The sequence below is a fragment of the Macaca fascicularis genome, chromosome 3 (assembly GCF_037993035.2).
Source record: "Macaca fascicularis isolate 582-1 chromosome 3, T2T-MFA8v1.1".
NCBI classification, from domain to species: Eukaryota; Metazoa; Chordata; class Mammalia; order Primates; family Cercopithecidae; genus Macaca; species Macaca fascicularis.
Genome location: NC_088377.1, coordinates 89,908,371 through 89,930,928, shown reverse-complemented (window position 1 = coordinate 89,930,928; position 22,558 = coordinate 89,908,371). Strand labels below are relative to the sequence as shown.

Sequence of the window (22,558 nt, the reverse complement as noted above, 5' to 3'; positions counted from 1 at the left end):
AGTTTACTGCAACCTCTGCCTCCTGGGTTGAAGCAATTCTTCTGCCTCAGCCTCCCGAGTAGCTGGGACTACAGGCATGCACCACTACGCCCGGCTAATTTTTGGATTTTTAGTAGAGATGGGGTTTCGCTAATGTTGGCCAGGCTGGTCTCAAACTCCTGGACTTAAGTGATCCACCTGCCTTGGCCTCCCAAAGTGCCAGGATTACAGGAATGAGCAATTGCACCCAGCCAAGTTTTTATCCACAGTTCAGACTTTCACCTGGTACCCAAGTCTTACTCATGTGAACTTGTCACTGGACTATCCCAAAAGTTCCTTAGAAACTTAAGCATCATCCGTGACACCTTTTTCTCCCTTAGATTTCAACACTCAACCATGATATTCAAGCCATTACCAAGTCAGTAAATTTTACCATCTCAATCTTTTTCTAGGGACTTTTCTAGGATCACTTTTCTAGGGACTCTTTCCTGGCTTCACAGCTCCCAACCAAGACAACATTAGGTCCACCTACCCTAAGATCTCATTGTTTGGGGGCCTGAGATTGGAGGATTGCTTGAAGCCAGGATTTTGAGATCAGCCTGTGCAACACAATGAGACTCCATTTGAGTAGTCCTAGCTACTCAGGAGGCTGTGTGAGGAGGATCTGTTAAGCCCAGCAGTTTGAGACTGCAGTGAGCTAGGATTATACCAGTTAGTGACAGAGAGAGACCCTGTCTCTTAAAAAAACAAAGAAACAAACAAAAATACCTCATTGGGTTTTGTACTTTTCTTTTCCAGTGCCTGTCACTGTTTATAATTACTTATGTGAACGTTTGAGTAGTGTCTGGTACTTTATTAGAATGTATGTCTCATTTGTCTTGTCATTTTCTACCCATTCTACCCAGAGCCTAGCACATATTAAGTTATAACAACAAATATTTGCCAAATACATGAATCAATGTACTTTATGAACTTAGTCAAAATAATTTTAAAGGTAATTACTGATCATTCCTATTTTAGAGATGTCAAAACTGAGACTCTTAAATTATGTAAGTTGTCTAATATCACACAGGTTAATTATTAATAAATGTCTTGGGTGGGATTCATTTTTCTATTTTATCTTCCAGGCCTTACTGGGGTAAGGTTGGCTTTTTAAGGATCTTAGTTGGACCAGACATTTTCTTCAGAGTTTCAATATGAAATAGGGCTTGATTTGAATACAAAACAAACTAAAAAAAAAAAAAAAAAAAAAAAAACCCTCCAGTTTAAATGAACTTAGAATGTTGAAGCAAATTTTGAAAATGATATTTTGTGTCATTAAAAACAATGCTATTTAAAAATGCTTGTGATAGGATATTAAATGAAAAAAATGCAGTCTAGAAATTAATGTATAGTAACATATTCATGTAATTGTCTGACTAGTTCTTCTTGCCCGTTGCAGAGATGGAGCCAATTTGCTGAAACAAGTGTTACAGTAGAGACAGAGTTCAATAATCACAAGGCCAGAAAGTATGGGAAGTATGGGAGTGTGGGAGTTTGGAAGTATGGGAGACATTTCTCAAGTCGGCCTCCCAAACAGCTTGGAGTTTAGTGATTTAAAGAGTAATTTGGCAGGCTAAGGGAGAGGGATTGGGTGCTACTGATTGGTTGGGGATGAAATCTTAGCAGTGTCCAAATTATCTTAGTACTCTGAGTGAGTTTCTGGGTGGGGATCTCAGGACTGGTTGTATTAGATCCTTCCTATGACTCACGGGTCTGGGTAGAGTTAAGTCATTCACCAGAATGCCAAAGTCTGAAAAATATCTCAATTACCAATCTTAGGAGGTTTTGACGATAGTGATGTTATCTGTAGGAGCAATTAGGAAGTCACACACCTTTTGACTTCTGAAATAGTAAATCCTTATAGAAAGGTAAGCAAGGGAACAATGCTGGTTATCATTTAACTAAGCCATGTCTTAGCAGAATTCAAGTCCCTCCTATAATGCTAATGTTGTATCCTTTCATTAGTCTTAAAAGGCAGTTTTGATCCCTGAGCAAGGAGAGCTTCTGGAAGAGACTGTAAAGTTAAAGAAGTCAGTTAGCTTGTGAAATTAGAAACAAGATGGACTCAGTTAGGTTAGATTTCACTCACGGATAATTTTTCTGTCATATTTCTCTCAAAGGTAGTTTCCTTAATAATGTAAAAGCACATACAAAGAAACTAGAAAGAAGAATACTACTTAATAGTTGCTTCTTCTGGGTGATGATATCATGCAGTTTTTTTCTCATCTTATATTTTTCTGTACTTCCCCAATTTTCTATAGTGATAACATATTATTTTTTATTTTTTTTGTCTTTATATAGGACCATTTAGTGCCTTCTTTACTAGAAAAGTTGTTGATGGTAATGTAGCTCATAGACTTTACCTGGGAGTTGAGACTTGCAAAATGGCTTAATTTGGTCGTTTCCAAACCTTGTTAAAAAGCTTAAAAAGTCCCAAATTCTTATAAGAAGCTCATTTTTTAAAAAATTATACTTTAAATTCTAGGGCACATGTTCACAATGTGCAGGTTTGTTACATATGTATACATGTGCCATGTTGGTGTACTGCACCCATTAACTATCATTTACATTAGGTATATCTCCTAATGCTATCCCTCCCCCTTCCCCCCATCCCATGACAGGCCTTGGTGTATGATGTTCCCCACCCTGTGTCCAAGTGTTCTCATTGTTCCATTTCCACCTATGAGTGAGAACATGCGGTGTTTGGTTTTCTGTCCTTGCAATACTTTGCTCAGAATGATGGTTTCCAGCTTCACCCATGTCCCTACAAAGGACATGAACTCATCCTTTTTTTATGGCTGCATAGTATTCTATGGTGTATATGTGTGGCATTTTCTTAATCCAGTCTATCATTGATGGACATTTGGGTTGGTTCCAAGTCTTTGCTATTGTGAATAGTGCCACAATAAACATATGTGTGCATGTGTCTTTATAGCAGCATGGTTTATAATCCTTTGGGTATATACCTGGTAATGGAATGGCTGGGTCAAATTGTTTTTCTAGTTCTAGATCCTTGAGGAATCACCACACTGTCTTCCACAATGATTGAACTAGCTTACAGTCCCACCAACAGTGTAAAAGTGTTCCTATTTCTCCACATCCTCTCCAGCACCTGTTGTTTCCTGACTTTGTAATGATTGCCATTCTAACCTGTGTGAGATGGTATCTCATTGTAGTTTTGATTTGCATTTCTCTGATGGCCAGTGATGATAAGCATTTTTTCATGTGTCTGTTGGCTGCATAAATGTCTTCTTTTGAGAAGTGTCTGTTCATATCCTTCTTCCACTTTTTGATGGGGTCGTTTGATTTTTTCTTGTAAATTTGTTTAAGTTCTTTGTAGATTCTGGATATTCGCCCTTTGTCAGATGAGTAGATTGTAAAAATTTTCTCCCATTCTGTAGGTTGCCTGTTCACTCTGATGGTAGTTTCTTTTGCTGTACAGAAGCTCTTTAGTTTAATTAGATCCCATTTGTCAATTTTGGCTTCTGTTGCCATTGCTTTTGGTGTTTTAGACATGAAGTCCTTGCCCATGCCTATGTCCTGAATGGTATTGCTTAGGTTTTCTTCCAGGGTTTTTATGATTTCAGGTCTAACATTGAAGTCTTTAATCCATCTTGAATTAATTTTTGTATAAGACGTAAGGAAGGGATCCTGTTTCAGCTTTCTACATATGGCTAGGCAGTTTTCTCAGCACCATTTATTAAATAGGGAATCCTTTCCCCATTTCTTGTTTTTATCAGGTTTGTCAAAGATCAGATGGTTGTAGATGTGTGGTATTATTTCTGAGGGTTCTGTTCTGTTCCGTTGGTCTATATCTCTGTTTTGGTTCCAGTACCTTGCTGTTTTGGTTACTATAGCCTTGTAATATAGTTTGAAGTCAGGTAGCATGATGCCTCCAGCTTTGTTCTTTTGGGTTAGGATTGTCTTGTCAATGCAGGTTCTTTTGTGGTTCCATATGAACTTTAAAGTAGTTTTTCCAATTCTGTGAAGAAAGTCATTGGTAGCTTGATGGGGATGGCATTGAATCTATAAATTACCTTGGGTAGTATGGCCATTTTCATGATATTGATTCTTCCTCTCCATGAGCACAGATTGTTCTTCCATTTGTTTGTGTCCTCTTTTATTTTGTTGAGCAGTGGTTTGTAGTTCTCCCTGAAGAGGTCCTTCACATCCCTTGTAAGTTGGATTCCTAGTTATTTGATTCTCTTTGAAGCAATTGTGAATGGGAGTTCACTCATGATTTGACCCTCTTTTTGTCTGTTATTGGTGTATAGGAATACTTGTGATTTTTGCACATTGATTTTGTATCCTGAGACTTTGCTGAAGTTGCTTATCAGCTTAAGGAGATTTTGGGCTGAGACGATGGGGTTTTCTAAATATACAGTCATGTCATCTGGAAACAGGTACGATTTGACTTTGTTTTCCTGATTGAATACCCTTTATCTCTTTCTCTTGCTTGATTGCCCTAGCCAGAACTTCCAACACTATGTTGAATAGTAGTGGTGAGAGAGGGCACCCCTGTCTTGTGCCAGTTTTCAAAGGGAATGCTTCCAGTTTTTGTCCTTTCAGTATGATATTGGCTGTGGGTTTGTCATAAATAGCTCTTATTATTTTGAGATACGTCCCGTCAATACCGAATTTATTGAGAGTTTTTAGCATGAAGGGCTGTTGAATTTTGTCGAAGGCCTTTTCTGCATCTATTGAGATAATCATGTGGTTTTTGTCTTTGGTTCTGTTTATATGATGGATTACGTTTATTGATTTGTGTCTGTTGAACCAGCCTTGCATCCCAGGGATGAAGCCCTCTTGATCATGGTGGATAAGCTTTCTGATATGCTGCTAGATTTGGTGCAGAAGGCAAGAAATAACTAAGATCAGAGCAGAACTGAAGGAGATAGAGACACAAAAACCCTTCAAAAAATCAATGAATTCAGGAGCTGGTTTTTTGAAAAGATCAACAAAATTGATAGACCGCTAGCAAGACTAATAAAGAAGAAAAGAGAGAAGAATCAAATAGGTGCAATAAAAAATGATAAAGGGGATATCATCACCAATCCCACAGAAATACAAACTACCAACAGAGAATACTATAAACACTCTATGCAAATAAACTAGAAAGTCTAAAAGAAATGGATAAATTCCTGGACACTTACACCCTCCCAAGACTAAACGAGGAAGAAGTTGAATCCCTGAATAGACCAATAACAGGCTCTGAAATTGAGGCAATAATTAATAGCCCACCAACCAAAAATGTCCAGGACCAGATGGATTCACAGCCGAATTCTACCAGAGGTACAAAGAGGAGCTGGTACCATTCCTTCTGATGCTATTCCAATCAATAGAAAAAGAGGGAATCCTCCCTAACTCGTTTTATGAGGTCAGCATCATCCTGATACCAAAGCCTGGCAGAGACACAACAAAAAAAGAGAATTTTTGACCAATATCCCTGATGAACATTGATGCAAAAGTCCTCAATAACATATTATTTTTTAAAGTTCTTATTTAAAATATGTTTATTAAATAAATACTGTAGCAGTAACAAGGAATAGATAATTATTAAAAAGAACTCCTAATCTTACCTGAATCTTTATAAAATCTATTTGATGATCTTTAGGCTGGCTGATTGTATTCTGAGACTCAGCTGCCATGAGTTCTTCACTTTTCAATGATCATTGACTAGTTACCTTTGCTTAAAACTATTGTGCTTGCTGGTTTATTATAAAGGATATTAACAAGTGTCCACATGAAGAGATGTGTAGGGTAAGATATAGGGAGGGGTATGCACCTTCCATTCCCTCCCAGGGCATGCCATCCTTTAGGAACCTCTGCATGTTCAGCTATCTAGAAGCTTCTTAAACATTTTAAACTTTTATATTGATAAAATATATATTTAAATATATTTTGGAGGCTGCAGGGAAACATTTGCATTTCTTTACTTATGAAAAGGAAATGAACACCCCAGAAAATATAAACTTACTGGACATGTCACTAATCCAAAATTTGTAAAGCCTTTCTTCACGTTATACGTTCCAACACAGATTGTTACTTCACATTTACTTATTCACCCCCCACCTCACCCTTCTCCACAAAAAAGGAAGCAAACAACCTGTATAACTTCACAGTTGTCAATGGTTCCTTGCAATACTTCAGCTCTAAATCCTTTGTACCTCACCCACAGCTTTGTTGCAGATTTTCTTTCTGTAGTCTGAGAAACACTAATGCATTGTCTATGACACTAACTTTACTTTTGCCCTCATGGACAAGAGAGAATGTTTAAAAGAGTTTATGTGATATCTCCTTAATAGCATTCCTTACCAAACCAAGCAACAATGTAAATAGAATAAAACCTTGTTATAATGTATTACTTGACATCTATTTTAGCTACCATTGTGCTATCTGGAAGCAATCATTTGGTAGATTCATTAGCTTTTACCTACTATTTATTAATTGCCTGACATTCTTCAGATATCATGTTAGGATGATGAAGACTGAAATGAAGACATGACCAATACAATCTCCCAGTTCCACTCAATCAGCACTGCATAAAAGAACTTTGTGATGATGGAAATACTCTCTGTTTGTGCTGGCTAATACAATAGCCACTATCCACATGTGGCTATTGAATGCCTGACATTTAGCTAGTGTGACTAGGGATCTGAATTGTTAATTGTTAATAACAGCTTTATTGGAATGTACTTCACATACCATATAATTCACCCATTTATAGTGCACAATCCAGTGATTTTTAGTGTATTCAGAGTTGTGCAAGTATCAGTCAATTTTAGAACATTTTCATTGCCCTGAAAAGAAACCCAGTATTCATTAACAATCACTCCCCATCTTCCCCCAGCTTCCACTGCTTTATGCAGCCACTAGTGTTTTTTTCTGTCTTGATGGGTTTGCCTATTTTAGTCATTTCATATAAATAGAATCACAATATTTGACCTTTAGTGACTGGCTAATTTAATTTCAATTTATTTAAATTTAATGATCACATGTGGCTAGTGGCTACTATAATAAGCAAGTGAAGTGAAAGATCAAAGACAGATGCTTAAGAAATGCTGAAGGCTCAGGAGAAGAAAATCCTGCAGAATACTACAAGATATAGTATTTTATTTTGTACATTATAATGAATTTTCTTTATTTTTTTGAATCACTCTTTTTTATTTTTTTTGACAAATGTTGTAACAGCGGAAGAGCTAGGAAATGCTTAGAACGATCTAAATGAAACCAACTATCCATATATAAAAGAAAAAGGGCCAGGCACGGTGGCTAATGCCTGTAATCCCAGCACTTTGGGAAGCCGACGTGGGCAGATCTTGAGCCCAGGAGTTTAAGACCAGCCTGGGCAACATATTGAGACCCCATCTCTACAAAAAGGACAAAATTAGCTGGTCATGGTGCCATGCACCTGTAGTCCCAGATACCCAGGAGGCTGAAGCAGGAGGATTGCTTAAACCTGGGAGGTGGAACAGTGAGCTGAGATCATGCCATTGTACTCCATCCTGGGAGCCTGGGTGACAGAGCCAGACCCTTTCATCAAATATATATATATACACACACACACATACACACACACACAGACACACACACACATATACATATGTACGTGTGTACATATATGTGTGTGTTTGTATATAGATACATATATATTGAGAGAGAGTGAGATCTATTCTGTGATGATGGAAATATTCTGTCTGTGCTGGCTAATACAATAGCCACTAGTCACATGTGGCTATTGAATGTTTGACATTTAGCCAGTGTGTATATATGTAGTATATCTTTTGCAGAAGATATACTATATATATACATATATGAAAAAGATACAAATTAATTGTTATTGAATTAATAACATTGCTTTAGAACAAGCTTTCTATATAGATATTTTAGAAATTAAAGTAAACTTTTGTGGTCTTGTCAACATATAAATAATATTTCCCATGTATTTATTTCTTTTAGGCTTTTAAAACCAAGGATGGCTATATCGTAGTTGGAGCAGGAAATAACCAGCAGTTTGCCACTGTGTGCAAGGTAATCTATAATTATTGGGATTGGTCTATGATCTTGTACAAAGCCAGGGAAAATTTAGTTTTGCCCAGGTCATAACCAACTTAGGCCCCCTGTGTTAGCACCTAAAAGTATAGGATTTTTATGCTTATAAAGGATAAGGCAGAGTCCAAATTAGCCTTCTGTGTTTTTTTGTGGTATCTGACTGCATTTTAAAATGAAGAATCGTAGTAGCTTAAATTGTCCTAAAACTTGACCTGCCTACCATTCCAAACAAAATGGGTGAAAAAAAATCATTTTTAAAGGGACTTTTAACACTGGTATTTTTTTCTTTTTTCCCCTCCCTCCTTCCCTTCCTGCCTTCCTTTCTTCCTTTCATTCTCTACCTTCTTCTTTTACTATATCAGGTTAATTGGACCCATATATAGTTAAGCTACTCCCATATTTATTTTATTTACTACTGGAAATTTTGAAACTGTTTTTCAACTTAACTTTTATTTAATGAGTACCTTTCTGAAGAATTTATGTTTCAAGGTTTTAGGAATTAAGATTATATTAAAATTGTTCCTTCTCAACAAGGCCTTAAAATAAAGGCCTTGGAATCATTTTAAATAATTTATTCTTAGGGATATTCTAAACTTGTAGCATTTATTAGACTTAGCGATCTCGGAACACTGCAACCTCCACCTCCTTGCTTCAAGTGATTCTCCTGCCTCAGCCTCCAGAGGAGCTGGGATTACAGGTGCACGTCACCATGCCTGGCTATTTTTGTGTTTTTAGTAGAGATGAGGTTTCACCATGCTGGCCAGGCTGGTCTCAAACTCCTGACCTCAATCGATCTGCCCACCTCAGCCTCCCAAAGTTCTAGGATTACAGGTGGAACCACTGCACCTGGCCTACTAGACTTTTTTTTTTTTTTTACTTGATGTTTATATGAGTTACCAAGACTTTGGTGTTTTGTTTTAATTTTAGAACTTAGGTATCTGTTCATTTTTTCTAGTTTTAATCCAGGGAATGTTTATTTTTATTTTTCTTAAATATATCCAAAGGCCTTGCCTGTTAAGGATTTTTTTCTTTCTTTTCTTTTTATTTTTTGAGAGACAATCAGTTTTTATACTAAATTTTACCATGAGCTTTTGGTGTTATTAAAGATGACTATGAGGGCCGGGTGCGGTGGCTCACGCCTGCAATCCCAGCACTTTGACAGACCGAGAGGTGGGCAGATTGCCTGAGCTCAGGAGTTCGTGACCAGCCTGAGCAACATGGTGAAACCCAGTCTCTACTAAAATACAAACAGCCGGGCATGGTGGCCATGCGCCTGTAGTCCCAGCTACTCAGGAAGCTGAGGTAGGAGAATTGCTTGAATCCAGGAGTCAGAGGTTGCAGTGAGCTGAGATTGCACCATGGCACTGGAACCTAGGGACAGAGGGAGACTCTGTCTCAAAAAAAAAAAAAAAAAAAAAAAAAAAAAGATGCCTATGAAATCCTGAATCTCATTTACTGTAGTTAACTTATTATGTACAAAAATTATTTATTACTGTGCCTCTTTTGTATGAGAAGTTAGGGAGCAGAGCTAAAAACCACAGCAAAGGGGTGGGAAGGACCATGGAGAAGGTGACAAATGGAGACAGTTCTGATTGCAGGAAGGGCTGAAACATCTGAGGTGGGAAAGAGGGGAGCCTTTTAAATGGTGACTCTGAGTAAATGTAGGGAAAATCGATTCAAACATTTGATCTGGGATCAAAGAATCTTTATTATGAACGGTCAATGTTAAAAATATGAAACATACGGAAGCTGTTGCCTGTGAAGTCATTTGCGTACTCTAACTGCAGAGATGTAAAAGCCAGTTCATTCCTATAAACGAGTACAGATTTTCTTCCTGGGCCATATGTTTTGGAGTTTTCTTTCTCCAGAAAGTGGTGGGGTTGGGGGTGGGAGGACCTGGCAGCGAAAATTACTGCTTGACATACTCTTTAGTTTTGAAAATAACTGTACTGAATTCTTTGTATTTTTGATTCATTACTGCTGATCAAGTTAACACTTTTGAACTTCCTCATAAATATCCATAAGAACAGTTTTCAACAAAGGTTCTTATTTCAAAGCAGACTATTTGTCAGAAGTTTTAGTATTGGAATATGACTTATTGTTATGGTGTGTTATAAAACATTGCTTATAAAGGAGACTATTGGAGGGCCTTAGGAATGGCACACTTGACCTTGATTTTCCCATATGAGAGTTAGGAATGATAATCCCTGATATGAGCCATTAATCCAATGTCTATAAAACTCTTTGAGATTCTCAGAAGATTTATGTGTACAGGATTCTTGAGTTATTTACATTATTAGCTAGGCATCCTGTGTGAATGTTGCAATCTGATTGACTTTTTCAAATCTTTGTAATTACACCCTTACATGTAAACTTGTCCTAAACACCTTCTTACCTAAGAAAAATCATCTGTTCCTTCATTCTGATGCAAGGTTTTCTTCCTTCCCAGTTATGTGTAGTGTGTGGATTTCTTCTAAGCTGTTTTTTTTACTCATATTTATTTATTACTGAGGGCCTTGTTATTCAAACCGGGCTTATAGAAGATGGGGTTCCCAGTTCTTCACAGTGAGCCCCTCAAAACTGTTGTTTTGTCAAGTACACTCCATCAGGAAAGATGGGACAGCTTTACTTCCTGGGGAGAAATGTGGCAGTACTGTCTGTGACAAATGAATGGAATTGACTTATGCTTAGTCTCTTTCCAAAATAGAATTCATATAGTGATTGATTGATAATTCTTGGGGAGGAGCTGTATTAGCGAGCTTTCATTGTAAGGAGTTGGATGAGAGTAAGAATGTTGGGTTCCAGTGTGAGGTTCCAGAAAATCTTCTTGTGTATAAAGTGAATCTTGTTCATAACAAGTCCTACTTAATGTTCCTTACCATGATATGGCAAAGTAAGAAAGTGAGCATATGTAAGCTATTTTAAGCCGATGGATGCCACCCCAATGGGTATTCCTATATGAAATATTGAATATTGATATCCTTTTGAAAGTAATGTAGATCGAAGGCTTCTTTTGTTGGAGAGACTATACATTGGTTCTCAATGTAGTATGCATAGGAACGTTATTTAACACTATTCCCAAAGATTTTACTTTAGTATGTCTGGGGTGAGACAGAGGAAACTTCAGTTTTAAGAAGGACTGTAGGTGATTTTGGAGCAGGTTTTTAAACCGCCTGCTCCAAAATATAATATATCCAAGGTATAATGTTTAAGGCCTACTATAAGTCTTGTTAGTAGGTAGGTGAACGCTGTCAAGGTCCTTCATCTTTTCTAAGCATCTGTTCTCCTATGTATAAAATGAAGATTATAATATGTAATTATACTTATATACAACTTAGGGGTTTGGAAAATGTTAGAGAAGTGAAGCACTTAGAATAGGCCTTGCTCATATGTACTTAATAAATGACATCTATGAAAATTAGATGTGAAGATTCTGGTTCTGAGGAGGATAGAGTAAATACACTTTTCCCACTTACCCTGAGCATGGTGATCATACTTGGACAGAATTACATGAGTCCATGAAGCATGTATTAAAAGACTTTGAAAAGTAAATAGTAAGAGATTTAGGGGAGAACACCCAAATTTGAAGTACCTCTAACCGGCAGTCAACTTAACCAGCTTTTCCCTCCAGTTATTCCTTCACTCGAGTATAGTTGAACCTGAAACCTGGAAGTGAGCACCAGGCAACGCAGCAGATATCCAGGAAATGCTCTTTATTCCTGGGGCAAAGAACATGAAAAAGTGAGCTGTAATGTCAGAGAGAGTATGGATATAGTTTGTTTTCCCTTCCTTTCCATTTTCTTATGCCCCAGACCCCAAGTAATCCTGTATTGGAAACAGCAGATGAGCAGGAGCCAACTTTGCGAAAGAAGAACTTTCTTCATTGATCCCAAAGAAAGGAGTGATTCCTTGTTGCTTTTTTCCCCTTCATCCTCCCATTGCATGGCCTCTGCCCTGAAACCATGCTGGGGAGTGGGATAACTAAAGCAGGAGCCCCAGGCAACTGGAAAATGCTAGAGAGATTGCCAAGAGAAGATCTTGACGCTATCCTTTATGTTGTTTATGAACTCTTGGGATCACCCCTTACTTGCATATGCACTAATTTGATCCTAATCAGCATACCAAAGATGATAGGAACTGTATTAATAAATAGACAACTGCCCAGGTTGTCGTATGACCATTAGGTTTGGCACATACTAGTCAGATTCAAATAACACTGCAAAGGCTTTGAAAACTTAATCAACATGAGAATCAGAGCACACAGAAGTTGGGTTAGAACTGGCAGCTTGGATGTAACCAGGTCAATTGTCTGCTAAATCAGCAAGAGTGAAAATTCTCCTTATAATTTAAACAAGACTCAGTGGCTCATAATATAATGTTCAAAATATCCAGGATACAATCTATTATTACTCAGCATATGAAGAACCAGAACTTGCATGAGAAAAGGCCATCAATGCCAATGCAAAGATGATGCAGATGTTGGAATTAACTTACAAAGATGTTCACATAGTTATTATAACAATGTTCTAAAAAGCATCACAAATACCATTTAAATAAATGGGATATAGAAATATTCAGCAAAGAAATACAAGATATGAAGAAGAACCAAAGGGAAAATTAAAAACTTAAAAGTATAATAACCAAGAAAAAAATTACACCTCACCGGTTGAGCTCAATAGTGCAATGAAGATGACAAGGAACTTAAAGATAGATCAATAGAAATTATTCAATGTGAACAATAGAGAGAACAAAAGATAGCTCCTTCCTACTCAAAACAAGAAATAACAGATCCTCAGGAACCTGTGCAACAATAACAAAAAGCCCAATATTTATGTCATTGTAGTCCCAGAATGAGGGGAGAAAGTGTACATGCTGGAAAATATTTGAAGAAATAACAATTGTATATATACCAAATTTGGTAACAGTTAAATGCCCATAGATTTAATAATTTTGGCAAACCATAAATGGGATAAACTGAAACAAATCTATGCATGAAAACATAATGTGTCCCTTAACAACAGGTATATGTCCTGAGAAATGTGTCAGTTGGTGGTGGCGTGTGAATATCGGAGTGTACTTACACAAACCTAGATGGTATAGCCTGCTACACACTTAGGCTATATGGGATAGCCTGTTCCTCCTAGGCTATAAATCTGTACAGCATGTACATGTTACTGTACTCAATACTATAGGCAGTTGTAACACAATGGATACACAAAAATCATCCAGAAAAACACTCAGAGGACAAAAAGAATGTATTATCTATGAGGGATCAGTGACTCAATTAACTGCATATTTTTTTTGTCAGAAATTAATGCTAGGGAAGAAGTGGCACAACATGTTTAAAAGGCTGAATGGAAAGAAATGCCAACCTAGATTTCAATATCCAGTAGAAATATCCTTAAGAAATGAAGGTTAAATAAAGACATTCTGTATAAAGGAAAACCAAGCTGACTTGCTCTAAAATAATTTTTCAAGGAATTTTTTCATTTACAGAAGATAAATGTTGTCAGAAGGGAACTGGAAACATGAGAAATGAAGGAAAAGCAACATAAATAGTAAATATCTGGGTGAATACAATGGTCTGTTCTTTTCCTAGTGAATTCTTTGAAATATTTGATGGGTGAAAGCAAACATTAAGATACTGTCTGATGGGATTTTCGGTGTATGTAGATCTAACGTACAGATAAATACAACATAAAATGGGGAGAGTAAAGGGACTATATTGCAGTAAGTTTGCTATATTCCACTTGAAGTGGTAAAATTTTGATTCTAACTACACTGTGAAAAGTATATGCATTATGATCCCCTAAGCAATAAACATCTATCATTAAACATCTATGCAGAAATATAGCCAAAATCAAAATCGGTAAATGTAATAGTAACAACTCTAAAGAATACCAGAAAGCAAAACACGAATAAACGGAAAAAAGAATAAACTGATAGATCTAATTCATTCAAAAATATGAATAACATTAAATGTGAATGATCTTAATATTATGAATTAAAACAAGTTGTCAGAAAAAAATGACCCAACTCTATGCTGTCCAATGCATATTTGAAATTCACATCAAATATAATGATACTGTCAAGTTAAAGTAAGAGGATGGAAAAATATACAAACACAAACAAAAGGTGCAAACGCTAATGAAAAGAAAGCTGGAGTGGGGCTATATTAATTATGGACCAATTTTTGTCATCTCAGAAAACTCGTTTGCAACAAATTCTTGTGCAAATACTTATTTAACATTTATACCGGCAGAGGGAAGATCAGATGATCTGAATTTGTTGAGAAATTGTGAAACCTCACATTTCACGAGAGAGATGTTGCCTTTTCCTTTATCTAAAAACTAAATTCCAGTAGTTCTTATGCTGCAAGTGATTCTCTGTTTCTGCACCTTCCTGCATATGCAAAGATCTTTTATTTCAGTACTGAGTTATATTTTCTATTATACTGGATGCCATTTTAAATGGCAATTAAACTTAACATGTGTTGTATCAGTAATGCACATAAAGTGATGGCGGTGTATATGAACATTATGACTTACAGTCAATGACAACTCTTCATAATTTTCTCCTGACAAACAACTCTTTCAAGAGACCATATAGCTTTTAAGAAGCACCTATATATTTTATTTATTTATTTTTATTTATGAGATGGAGTCTCACACTGTTGCCCAGGCTGGAGTGCAGTGGTGTGATCTTGGCTCACAGCAACCTCTGCCTCCTGGGTTCAAATGATTCTTGTGCCTCGGCCCCCTGAGTAGCTGGGATTACAGGCACCCACTGTCATGCCCGGCTAATTGTTGTATTTGTAGTAGAGATGCAGTTTCACCATGTTGGCCAGGTTGGTCTCCAACTCCTGACCTCAGGTGATCCACCCGCTTCGGCCTCCCAAAAGTGCTGGGATTATAGGCATGAGCCACCGTGCCTGGCTGCAGCTAAAAAGTGATTTTAGACACAATGGAATAAGGTATATGCAAAAAATAATGTCTGAAATATCATACACCTGGAAGTGTTCACATTGTTTATCTGTGAGCTTGTCAGTTGAAGAATGTGTTGTCAGCATTTGGGCTATACCAGTGAACAAAACATTTAAAATATTTTGACTTTGTGAAGCTTACATTTTAGCAGGGCAGACAGATATGGAGTAATAAACATGATAAATATGTTAGGTGATAAATATTATGGGAAAAAATGGGCAAGGGAAGAGGGAATCAGGGGAGTCAGTGTTGAGTGGGGTGGGGTGGCCTGTGGTGGGGGTAGGGTAATCAGGGTAGTTGCATTAAGAAGTTGAATTTGAGTCGACTCAACAAAGGAAAGGAGGAGCCAGTCGACTAGATGTCTGGTGGAAGATGTTCCAAGCAAAGGAATAGCTATTTTAAAACTCCTGAGGCTGAAGTGGAATAGACATGTTCCTAGTCCAGCAAGAAGATGAAATGGCTGCAGCAATGAGCAAGGGAGGAGGGCATGGTAAGAGGTGATGTTAGAGAGGTAATAGCACCATATCGTGTAGAACTTTTCAGACTATCTTAAGGATTTTGGTTTTTGCTATAAGGGGGGCTTTAGATGACAGGCATGTTAAAACACTTGCAGTTTTTATTATCATGGGTCTTCATTATTTTTTCTCTCTTTTCCCCTTTTTAGAAAATGCTTGTCACTCAGTTTATGGTGTTTTGTTATTTTCTTTCTTTTTGTTTTTGCCAATGTCTCTTCATTTTTTTTTTTGCGGAACCCTCCCTCCTTTCTTGTTTGAACCAATATATGCTTTTTAAAAATTTCTGGCCAGACTCTGTGGTTCATGCCTGTAATCCCAGCATTTTGGGATGCTGAAGTGGGTGGGTTGTTTGATGTCAGGAGTTCAAGACAAGCCTGACCAACATGGTGAAAACCTGTCTCTACTAAAAATCCAAAAAATTAGTCGGGCATGATGGCATGCATGCCTGTAATCCCAGCTACTCAGGAGGCTGAGGCAGGAGAATCCGTTGAATCTGGGAGGCGGAGGTTGCAGTGAGCTGAGATCGTGCCACTGCACTCCAGCCTGGGCAACAGTGTGAGACTCTGTCTCAAAAAAAAAAAAATTCTTTTGGGGGAAACAGTACCTAGTTGGAATACTTCACATTTATTTACTGCTTAATATGTCAAGCATTTTCATGTACGTTGTTTTGTTTTATTCCAGGCAGCACTCTTTTTAAATTTAAGCTCCAAAATAATAGTTATGATCACAGTCCTTGAAGCTGTCTCTCTAGAAACATTTTGAATGTTAGCTGGCATAGTTGAAGATGGAAGGATTATTACTTTGGCCAACAATTTCACACCATCTTTGAAACAGAAAAGAGTCCCATTAAGTCAAATACAGTGGACACATGGGCATTCCAGTTACCCTTAAGTGTGGTCACTGTGTAATTTTTTGTTGCTGATGGTGCTTTTTGGGTAAGGCCAAGTTTGTAAATTTAACCTGTGACTTAGTGAAGACACTTGCTTTTTTTTTTTGGAATGACTTATTCACTCTTAGGGAGGGAGGGTGTCTAACTGCTAGACAAGGCTTGAGGCCAATTCTTGGATCAGGTGTTGTGACAGGGAGATTTCTAGAAAGGGTGCTGTATGTGGTGTTGGTTTTTAAAATCTGGGAGATTAATGCTGTCTTTATTATTCCTAAAGGAAATAACTGAAACATGTGAAAGAAATTACACCACTGAGATGGTCTCTTTACTCAGGGGAATCTTCTTCACTTCTCTCTCCTTTGTAAATACATTAATAAAGACAATGAAGCTTTCTGTAGGCCGCATGGCCTGCCCCCAGGCTGTAAATGCTCCTTGTAACTTTCCAACACAACTGCCAAGCACTGCCTCTACACAGTCTTTGTAAAACTTTCCCATTCCAAATCCACTTGGTACTTTCATTATAGTCTTGTTAACATTGAACGTTGTCCAAAGGGACTTGCAAGATAGATTTTCCCCTTATTGAGGAGGAGCAAAAGAGGAAATCTATAAAAGCATTTCTAGTTGGTATTACTTCAGGGAGATATATTAATAAAAAATAGTGATATTTCTATAAGAAGAAGATCTTTTAATTTGCTATTGTTTAAATGGTGAGAATTTGGGCAAACGTATTTGCTTTTACTTTATTTTAGCAGCTTTTAGAACATTTTGCATAGGACAACCTGGGAAGATCACAGTATTTTATTTACATGTGGAATAAATAAGTGAATATATCTACAAGGTGCATGTTGACTGTATACAAGATACATGTAGGTATGCACTTATGATATTGGTTTTTAAAATTTGGTCTGTTTTACCCAGTTTGGCATCTCTCTCCCTATTTCCTCTAAACAAGATTTTTTTTCTATGGTAATCTGATAACATGTTTCCTATATTCTCATATTTGGCATAAGACTTATGGGGATCTTTTGCTGTTCTCCTATATGGAAGAATATTTGCTTAAATGTAGTAAAAGCCTCTTATGAATGACAGACCCTTTCACCAGCATGATCCATCCTAACTGTGTGCTTGTTCCCTCCATATGTCCTTGTTGAGGGGCATAAAGACCAGCAAGGAATGTTCTTGAGAAGGGAGAGACAAGACCTGAACACTGGCACCCAGAGGCAGGTACAAGAACAATCTACTTCTTATACTTGAAAATTATTTTTCCCTTTTAGATCTTGGATTTGCCTGAGTTGATTGATGACTCCAAGTATAAAACTAACCACCTTCGGGTACAGAATAGAAAAGAGCTTATTAAAATATTATCTGAACGGTAAGTTTGGATCTTGTATTCATCCATTTAAGAATTAATATATGATAAGCATTTATCTGGTGTTTTGTGGGTTTTTTTCTTGGCTTATTTGAGATCAATTTGTAATTCTCTTCCATTTTACAAAACTGGCTAGTGGAGAGATTTTAAAGCTGCGGGTTTTTTTTTTTGTTTGTTTGTTTAGAAGCACTTGAACACATTTTATATGCTTTGTTAAGTACTGAGTCATAACAATGATATAAATAAGAAAGTCACCATGACTTGAATTAGGTTGTTTCTCTGTGTCCTGTAGCTGTTTGGGTTTAGTTTTTCATAAATACAACAACAACAATAATAATTTAACATTATTTCATACTTTCACTGTGTTAAATGCTTTAGATACATTATCTCATTTAATTCTCATAATCATCCTGTGAGGTAAGTTCTGTTATTTCCATTTTACATGTAAGGAAAACAAGGCAAAGAGAGGTGAAACCAAGAGTTGGTTTGCATTTCTGAGCCACTCCTGTGAATCATGATGTTATTTCTGGATCTTTGCAAATGCCAAATTTTTCCATTAATGTCAGGTTATTTATTTGTAATACCTGTACCAATTTTTCAAGTTTGTCTGAAAAAAAGTAATTATTCTTACTGTTCCATGTCAGTTTCACTTTTTGTTTGCCTTTACATGTCTTCTGAATCTGTACAAATAGGCTTTGTGGCTTTTGTGGATCGAAATGCCCACATAAATTTTTCTTCTATTGAAAATTTGCTCTCATCATGCCAATAGATTAGGTAATTTTGTTTAAATACCATATCCAGTCTTTTGAAAAGGCTCATGTGTTTCTATGTAGTATACATCAAAGTTATAAGAACTAAAATTCTGCTGTTGTTTTTATTTTTGTTGTCTTTGTATTTGGGGATGTCTGTAGGAATATCTGAATCAACATTCATCTATCTATTTTCTATTTCCTGGATTTGAAATACTTTTGTAACTTTAAACACTTTTGTGATTTTAAACACTGCGTGTATCTTTTCCATGTGCCAAATGCTGTTCACATCAATAGAGGGACTGTGTGTTGTGGGACTGATAGACACAGAATGGGGGAAGGAGAACTGGGTGTCCCTGGTTAAATATAACTCTGATTCTACCGCGAAGCCCCAGAGCCCTCAATGACTAACTTTTCTCCACATGAGAATTGCCCATTTATTTCTTCTTTTTGCCTCTATGCCTCTCAATCATTTGTAATTAATATAGTTAATTGATAAAACTTTTTCCTTTCACACTATGGTTACCAAGTTTCAATAATAACCACTTGTGAGAACCTTATCAGAAGCTCTTTGATAATCTGAATAAATCATGACCATGCTGCAAGAAGAGTAGATCCCAAGGAAAATATGATACCTAGATTGGTTTCCTATGTTTTAAAACTTTTATTCCTTGTTAAATTCTGTAATGGAGTTCAACTGTGGAATGACTTTTAGTAGCATCTGTAACATACTCATTTCCATTTTCCCTCTTTGGTGTGAGTTAGATAATCTGCAACCTTCTTCTTTCTGTTCTTTTATATACAGAAGTAGAAGTTTCAGCATTTTGGTATTCGTAAGATTGTTAAATTTTTGTTCAGACTTAACAATAAGTAAGGAATCAATGTGCAAGGAAGAGACTGGATTGGGGGAGGGGGTAGTCCTAGGAGAGGAAATTTCATAAGGAGGTCACATCATCATTTGTACTGCTGTTAAAACACAGACCACAGATAGAGCCCTTGGCTGCTTGGAGGCTAGCTTTTGTGCTCTCTTCTGCTAGTGCGCTGACATTTTTTGGTACTTTCTTATGGGTTGCAGTTCTCCAAGTCTTTTCTAGCATGTCTCTTCTCCTCCAAGGTAGTTCAAATAGTGATGATCTGGGAAGATTAGAATTAGAATATTGATTCATTCCAGTTTATAAGCTTATCATTTATTTTTCCAAACAAATAGCACTGGGATCATTAGTATTGTTTAGTGCTTGGCTTTGAGAAGTCTCTACAGGTTCTTTAAAATTTGTCATTTTCATTATATGATTCTGTTTTTCCAGTATTCAAAAATATTAGTGGTGCTTCATAAATTACATGATTAGACATAGCCTCCAGCCTGGCATGCAGGGTCTTCCATAATCTGACATCACCTTTCCTGTCCACTCTTCTAACATGTTTCCAAAGGATATCCCTGCTATAGTCACCCTCCCTATTGGTTTAGTTTCCTCTCTGAAATGCTTCTCAGGATTACCACTATTCTGAAACTTAGTCATGTTTCAAGGCCAGTTCTAGAAGCCTCTGTTCCCAGTCAGATGATGGCACCTTTAGAAAAGAAGGTTGTCCTTTTTGTGCTTTGTCCCTTGTCAAACGGAAGTACAATCAATGTTGGTTGTCATTATGAATGATACTGCTCCAGGGCCTTCTCAACATTCTTGTCTTGCTCAGCACACACATTGCACAGTCACCTCAGAACTTGCAGGCATTTTATTTCCTAACAAAAGTGTTACATTAGCTCACAGCCACAAAAAAGGAGCCAGGGAGAAAGGAAGGGGTGGAACCAGCCTTTGGTGGCTGCCAAGTACATGCCAAATAAGTGTTACTATTTGATATGAAAATTCTGACATTTAGGGAGGTGGTCTCCAGGTCAGGCACATAGTGAATAGTTAGAAATGGGATTCAAAATGTAACACCTTTTTCATCTCTCATATTGCCTCCCTGAAGTGGCACATAAAATATGACTGTGTCCTTGTTTGTTTATGCACTCAAGAAATATTTATTGAGCACTAACTGTGTAGTAGGCACTGTTGCAAGCGTTGGGGATAGAGAAGTGAATGAAACAGACCAAGTGTATCCATGAAAAATAATGCAGGCCAGGACAAGGAAGAATGCCAGAAGTTAAGTGTGAAGCTGGGTTTTTCATTTAGCCTGGTCACAGAGGGCTTTTCTGTGGAAGTGACATTTGAGCAGAATCCTACAAGAAATGAGAGAAAATGTCTGAAGGAGGCTGGCAGGCATCTGGGAGATGCATTCCAGGCAGAGTTTATGGAGTAACTCAGAGGACAGTGTGCTTGGATCTGGGGGAGCAAGAGAAGAGGGGTGTTAGGTTGGTTCAGAGAGAGTGGGAGCCCATGGCAGGCAGATCGTGTCATGAAATAATGAAAGCCTTTATGACAAAGTAGTTTATTAAACTTGTGAAATAAAGCATTTTTTTTTGTGGGGGGTGCATAAAATGGATTTGCTTATTAGCAACTTTTTTCTCTTTAACTTGAAGAGAGAGCATCAAGGGAGGGAGTGCTCTACCTAGTAGAGGAGAGGTCAAAGCATTTCAGCAACATGGAGTCAGGAAGACCCTGTTTCTTACCTGGAGAGACCAGAGGGCTAGGTTGAAATGGTCTATGCTTCTCCTCCATTTATTCAGTCTCTCACGTATTCAACAAGCATTTATCGAACACCTACTGTGTGCCATGAACTGTTCTGAGCACTAGTAATATAGCAGTAAAATACAGTAAAGAATCCTTGCCCTCCTGAATTTTCATTTGGTAACCATTGCAGACTTTCTAGAAGACATTGTAGTGGTTATTTTTGAACTATTCCTTAACACTTTTGTTTCAGTGAGCCTAAGAAGTTAGTTTTCCATATTTTTCATAATAACCACTTTTTAAAAATTTCTATTTTGCAAAAGTATTGCAGTTACAGACTGTGCCTGTTACTCATTTATTGTATTTTTTCAACATGTTGATATACATGCTCCAATTTTTTAAATGTGGTTTGCCAGTCATTTCCATAGTAAAAACATAGTTTTAGTAACTGTAGCCACTCACAGATAATCGACTTTACCATGTGAGTCTATCGTGTTTTTGCCTGTTGTCTTCTATTAAACCTTACATCACAAGCACTTTCCTTTAATACTTATAGATACTTTCCTTGCCTGATATTTTTATTTTAGAAAATCTTTAAAACATGTAAAAATATGGAGGGATTCATGAGAGTGAATTTGCACAGCAGATAAGTTTAAAAACAAACTCTAGGAATGATGAACTCACTGTATTTGTTTTAAAAAGGTTTCTCCTCCTTTGTACCCAATTTGAAGACAGTGAAAACAGAAGCATTCATGGATTTTTACGAAGTTGGCGCTTGTAAATATACACGTGAATTTCCTATTGTGTTTCAAAATCTTCCTTCCAAAGTATTTTCCCTGAGCAATTTTTGAGTACTCCCCTCCCTGTCCCTTGTAAGCCTTCATTTATGTTTTTTAGAATCAGGTGATTCTCCTATGAAAAGTGCAGGCTTTTTTGGAAGTACCTACCAGAGTTGTCAGTCACTTACCTCACTTGTCTGTTATTCTTGCTAAGTACAGTTTGAAGCTACTCTCTGAGGGCGGTCAGCCTTGCTCAGGACGGCAGCTGCCTGTTTTGGTCATCAGCTGCGTTTTCCACAGCCAGCACACACAATTCCCCTCAAATGTTCTCAGGTGTTACTATTCCCCAGCCAGGGCTGTGAGCAAGTCTTTTTTATTAATCTAAAGGTAGAAGACTTTCCCCTGGAGTTTGCCATTTTATCCAGGGTGTTGCAGAAAGTATGTTTACCCAGCTGCTAACATTGAAAACTAGGTAAAACTCAATCATGTTAAAAATCCCTAGCTAAAACAGAAGAGGAGATATAATGGAGACTAATCCAGCGCCAGATAAAACAATCCTCTTCTTTGCAATGCTAAGGAGCAACAAACTGTGAAACCTGTG

General features: G+C 37.2%; 1 protein-coding gene across 10 annotated transcripts in view; it reads left to right on the top strand.

Moving 5' to 3' along the window:
- Nucleotides 1–22,558, top strand: part of SUGCT (succinyl-CoA:glutarate-CoA transferase) — a 752,487-nt gene that overhangs the window by 330,899 nt on the left and 399,030 nt on the right. For all 10 annotated transcript variants that reach the window (XR_010585693.1, XR_010585692.1, XM_065542089.1 and 7 more), the window contains 2 exons: nt 7,981–8,052; nt 17,732–17,829. Coding sequence is in view for 8 of the 10 variants with exons in the window: in XM_065542089.1 (XP_065398161.1) it covers nt 7,981–8,052; nt 17,732–17,829 (170 nt within the window). In the remaining 2 variants the exon portion in view is untranslated. The remainder of the gene's footprint in view (nt 1–7,980; nt 8,053–17,731; nt 17,830–22,558) is intronic.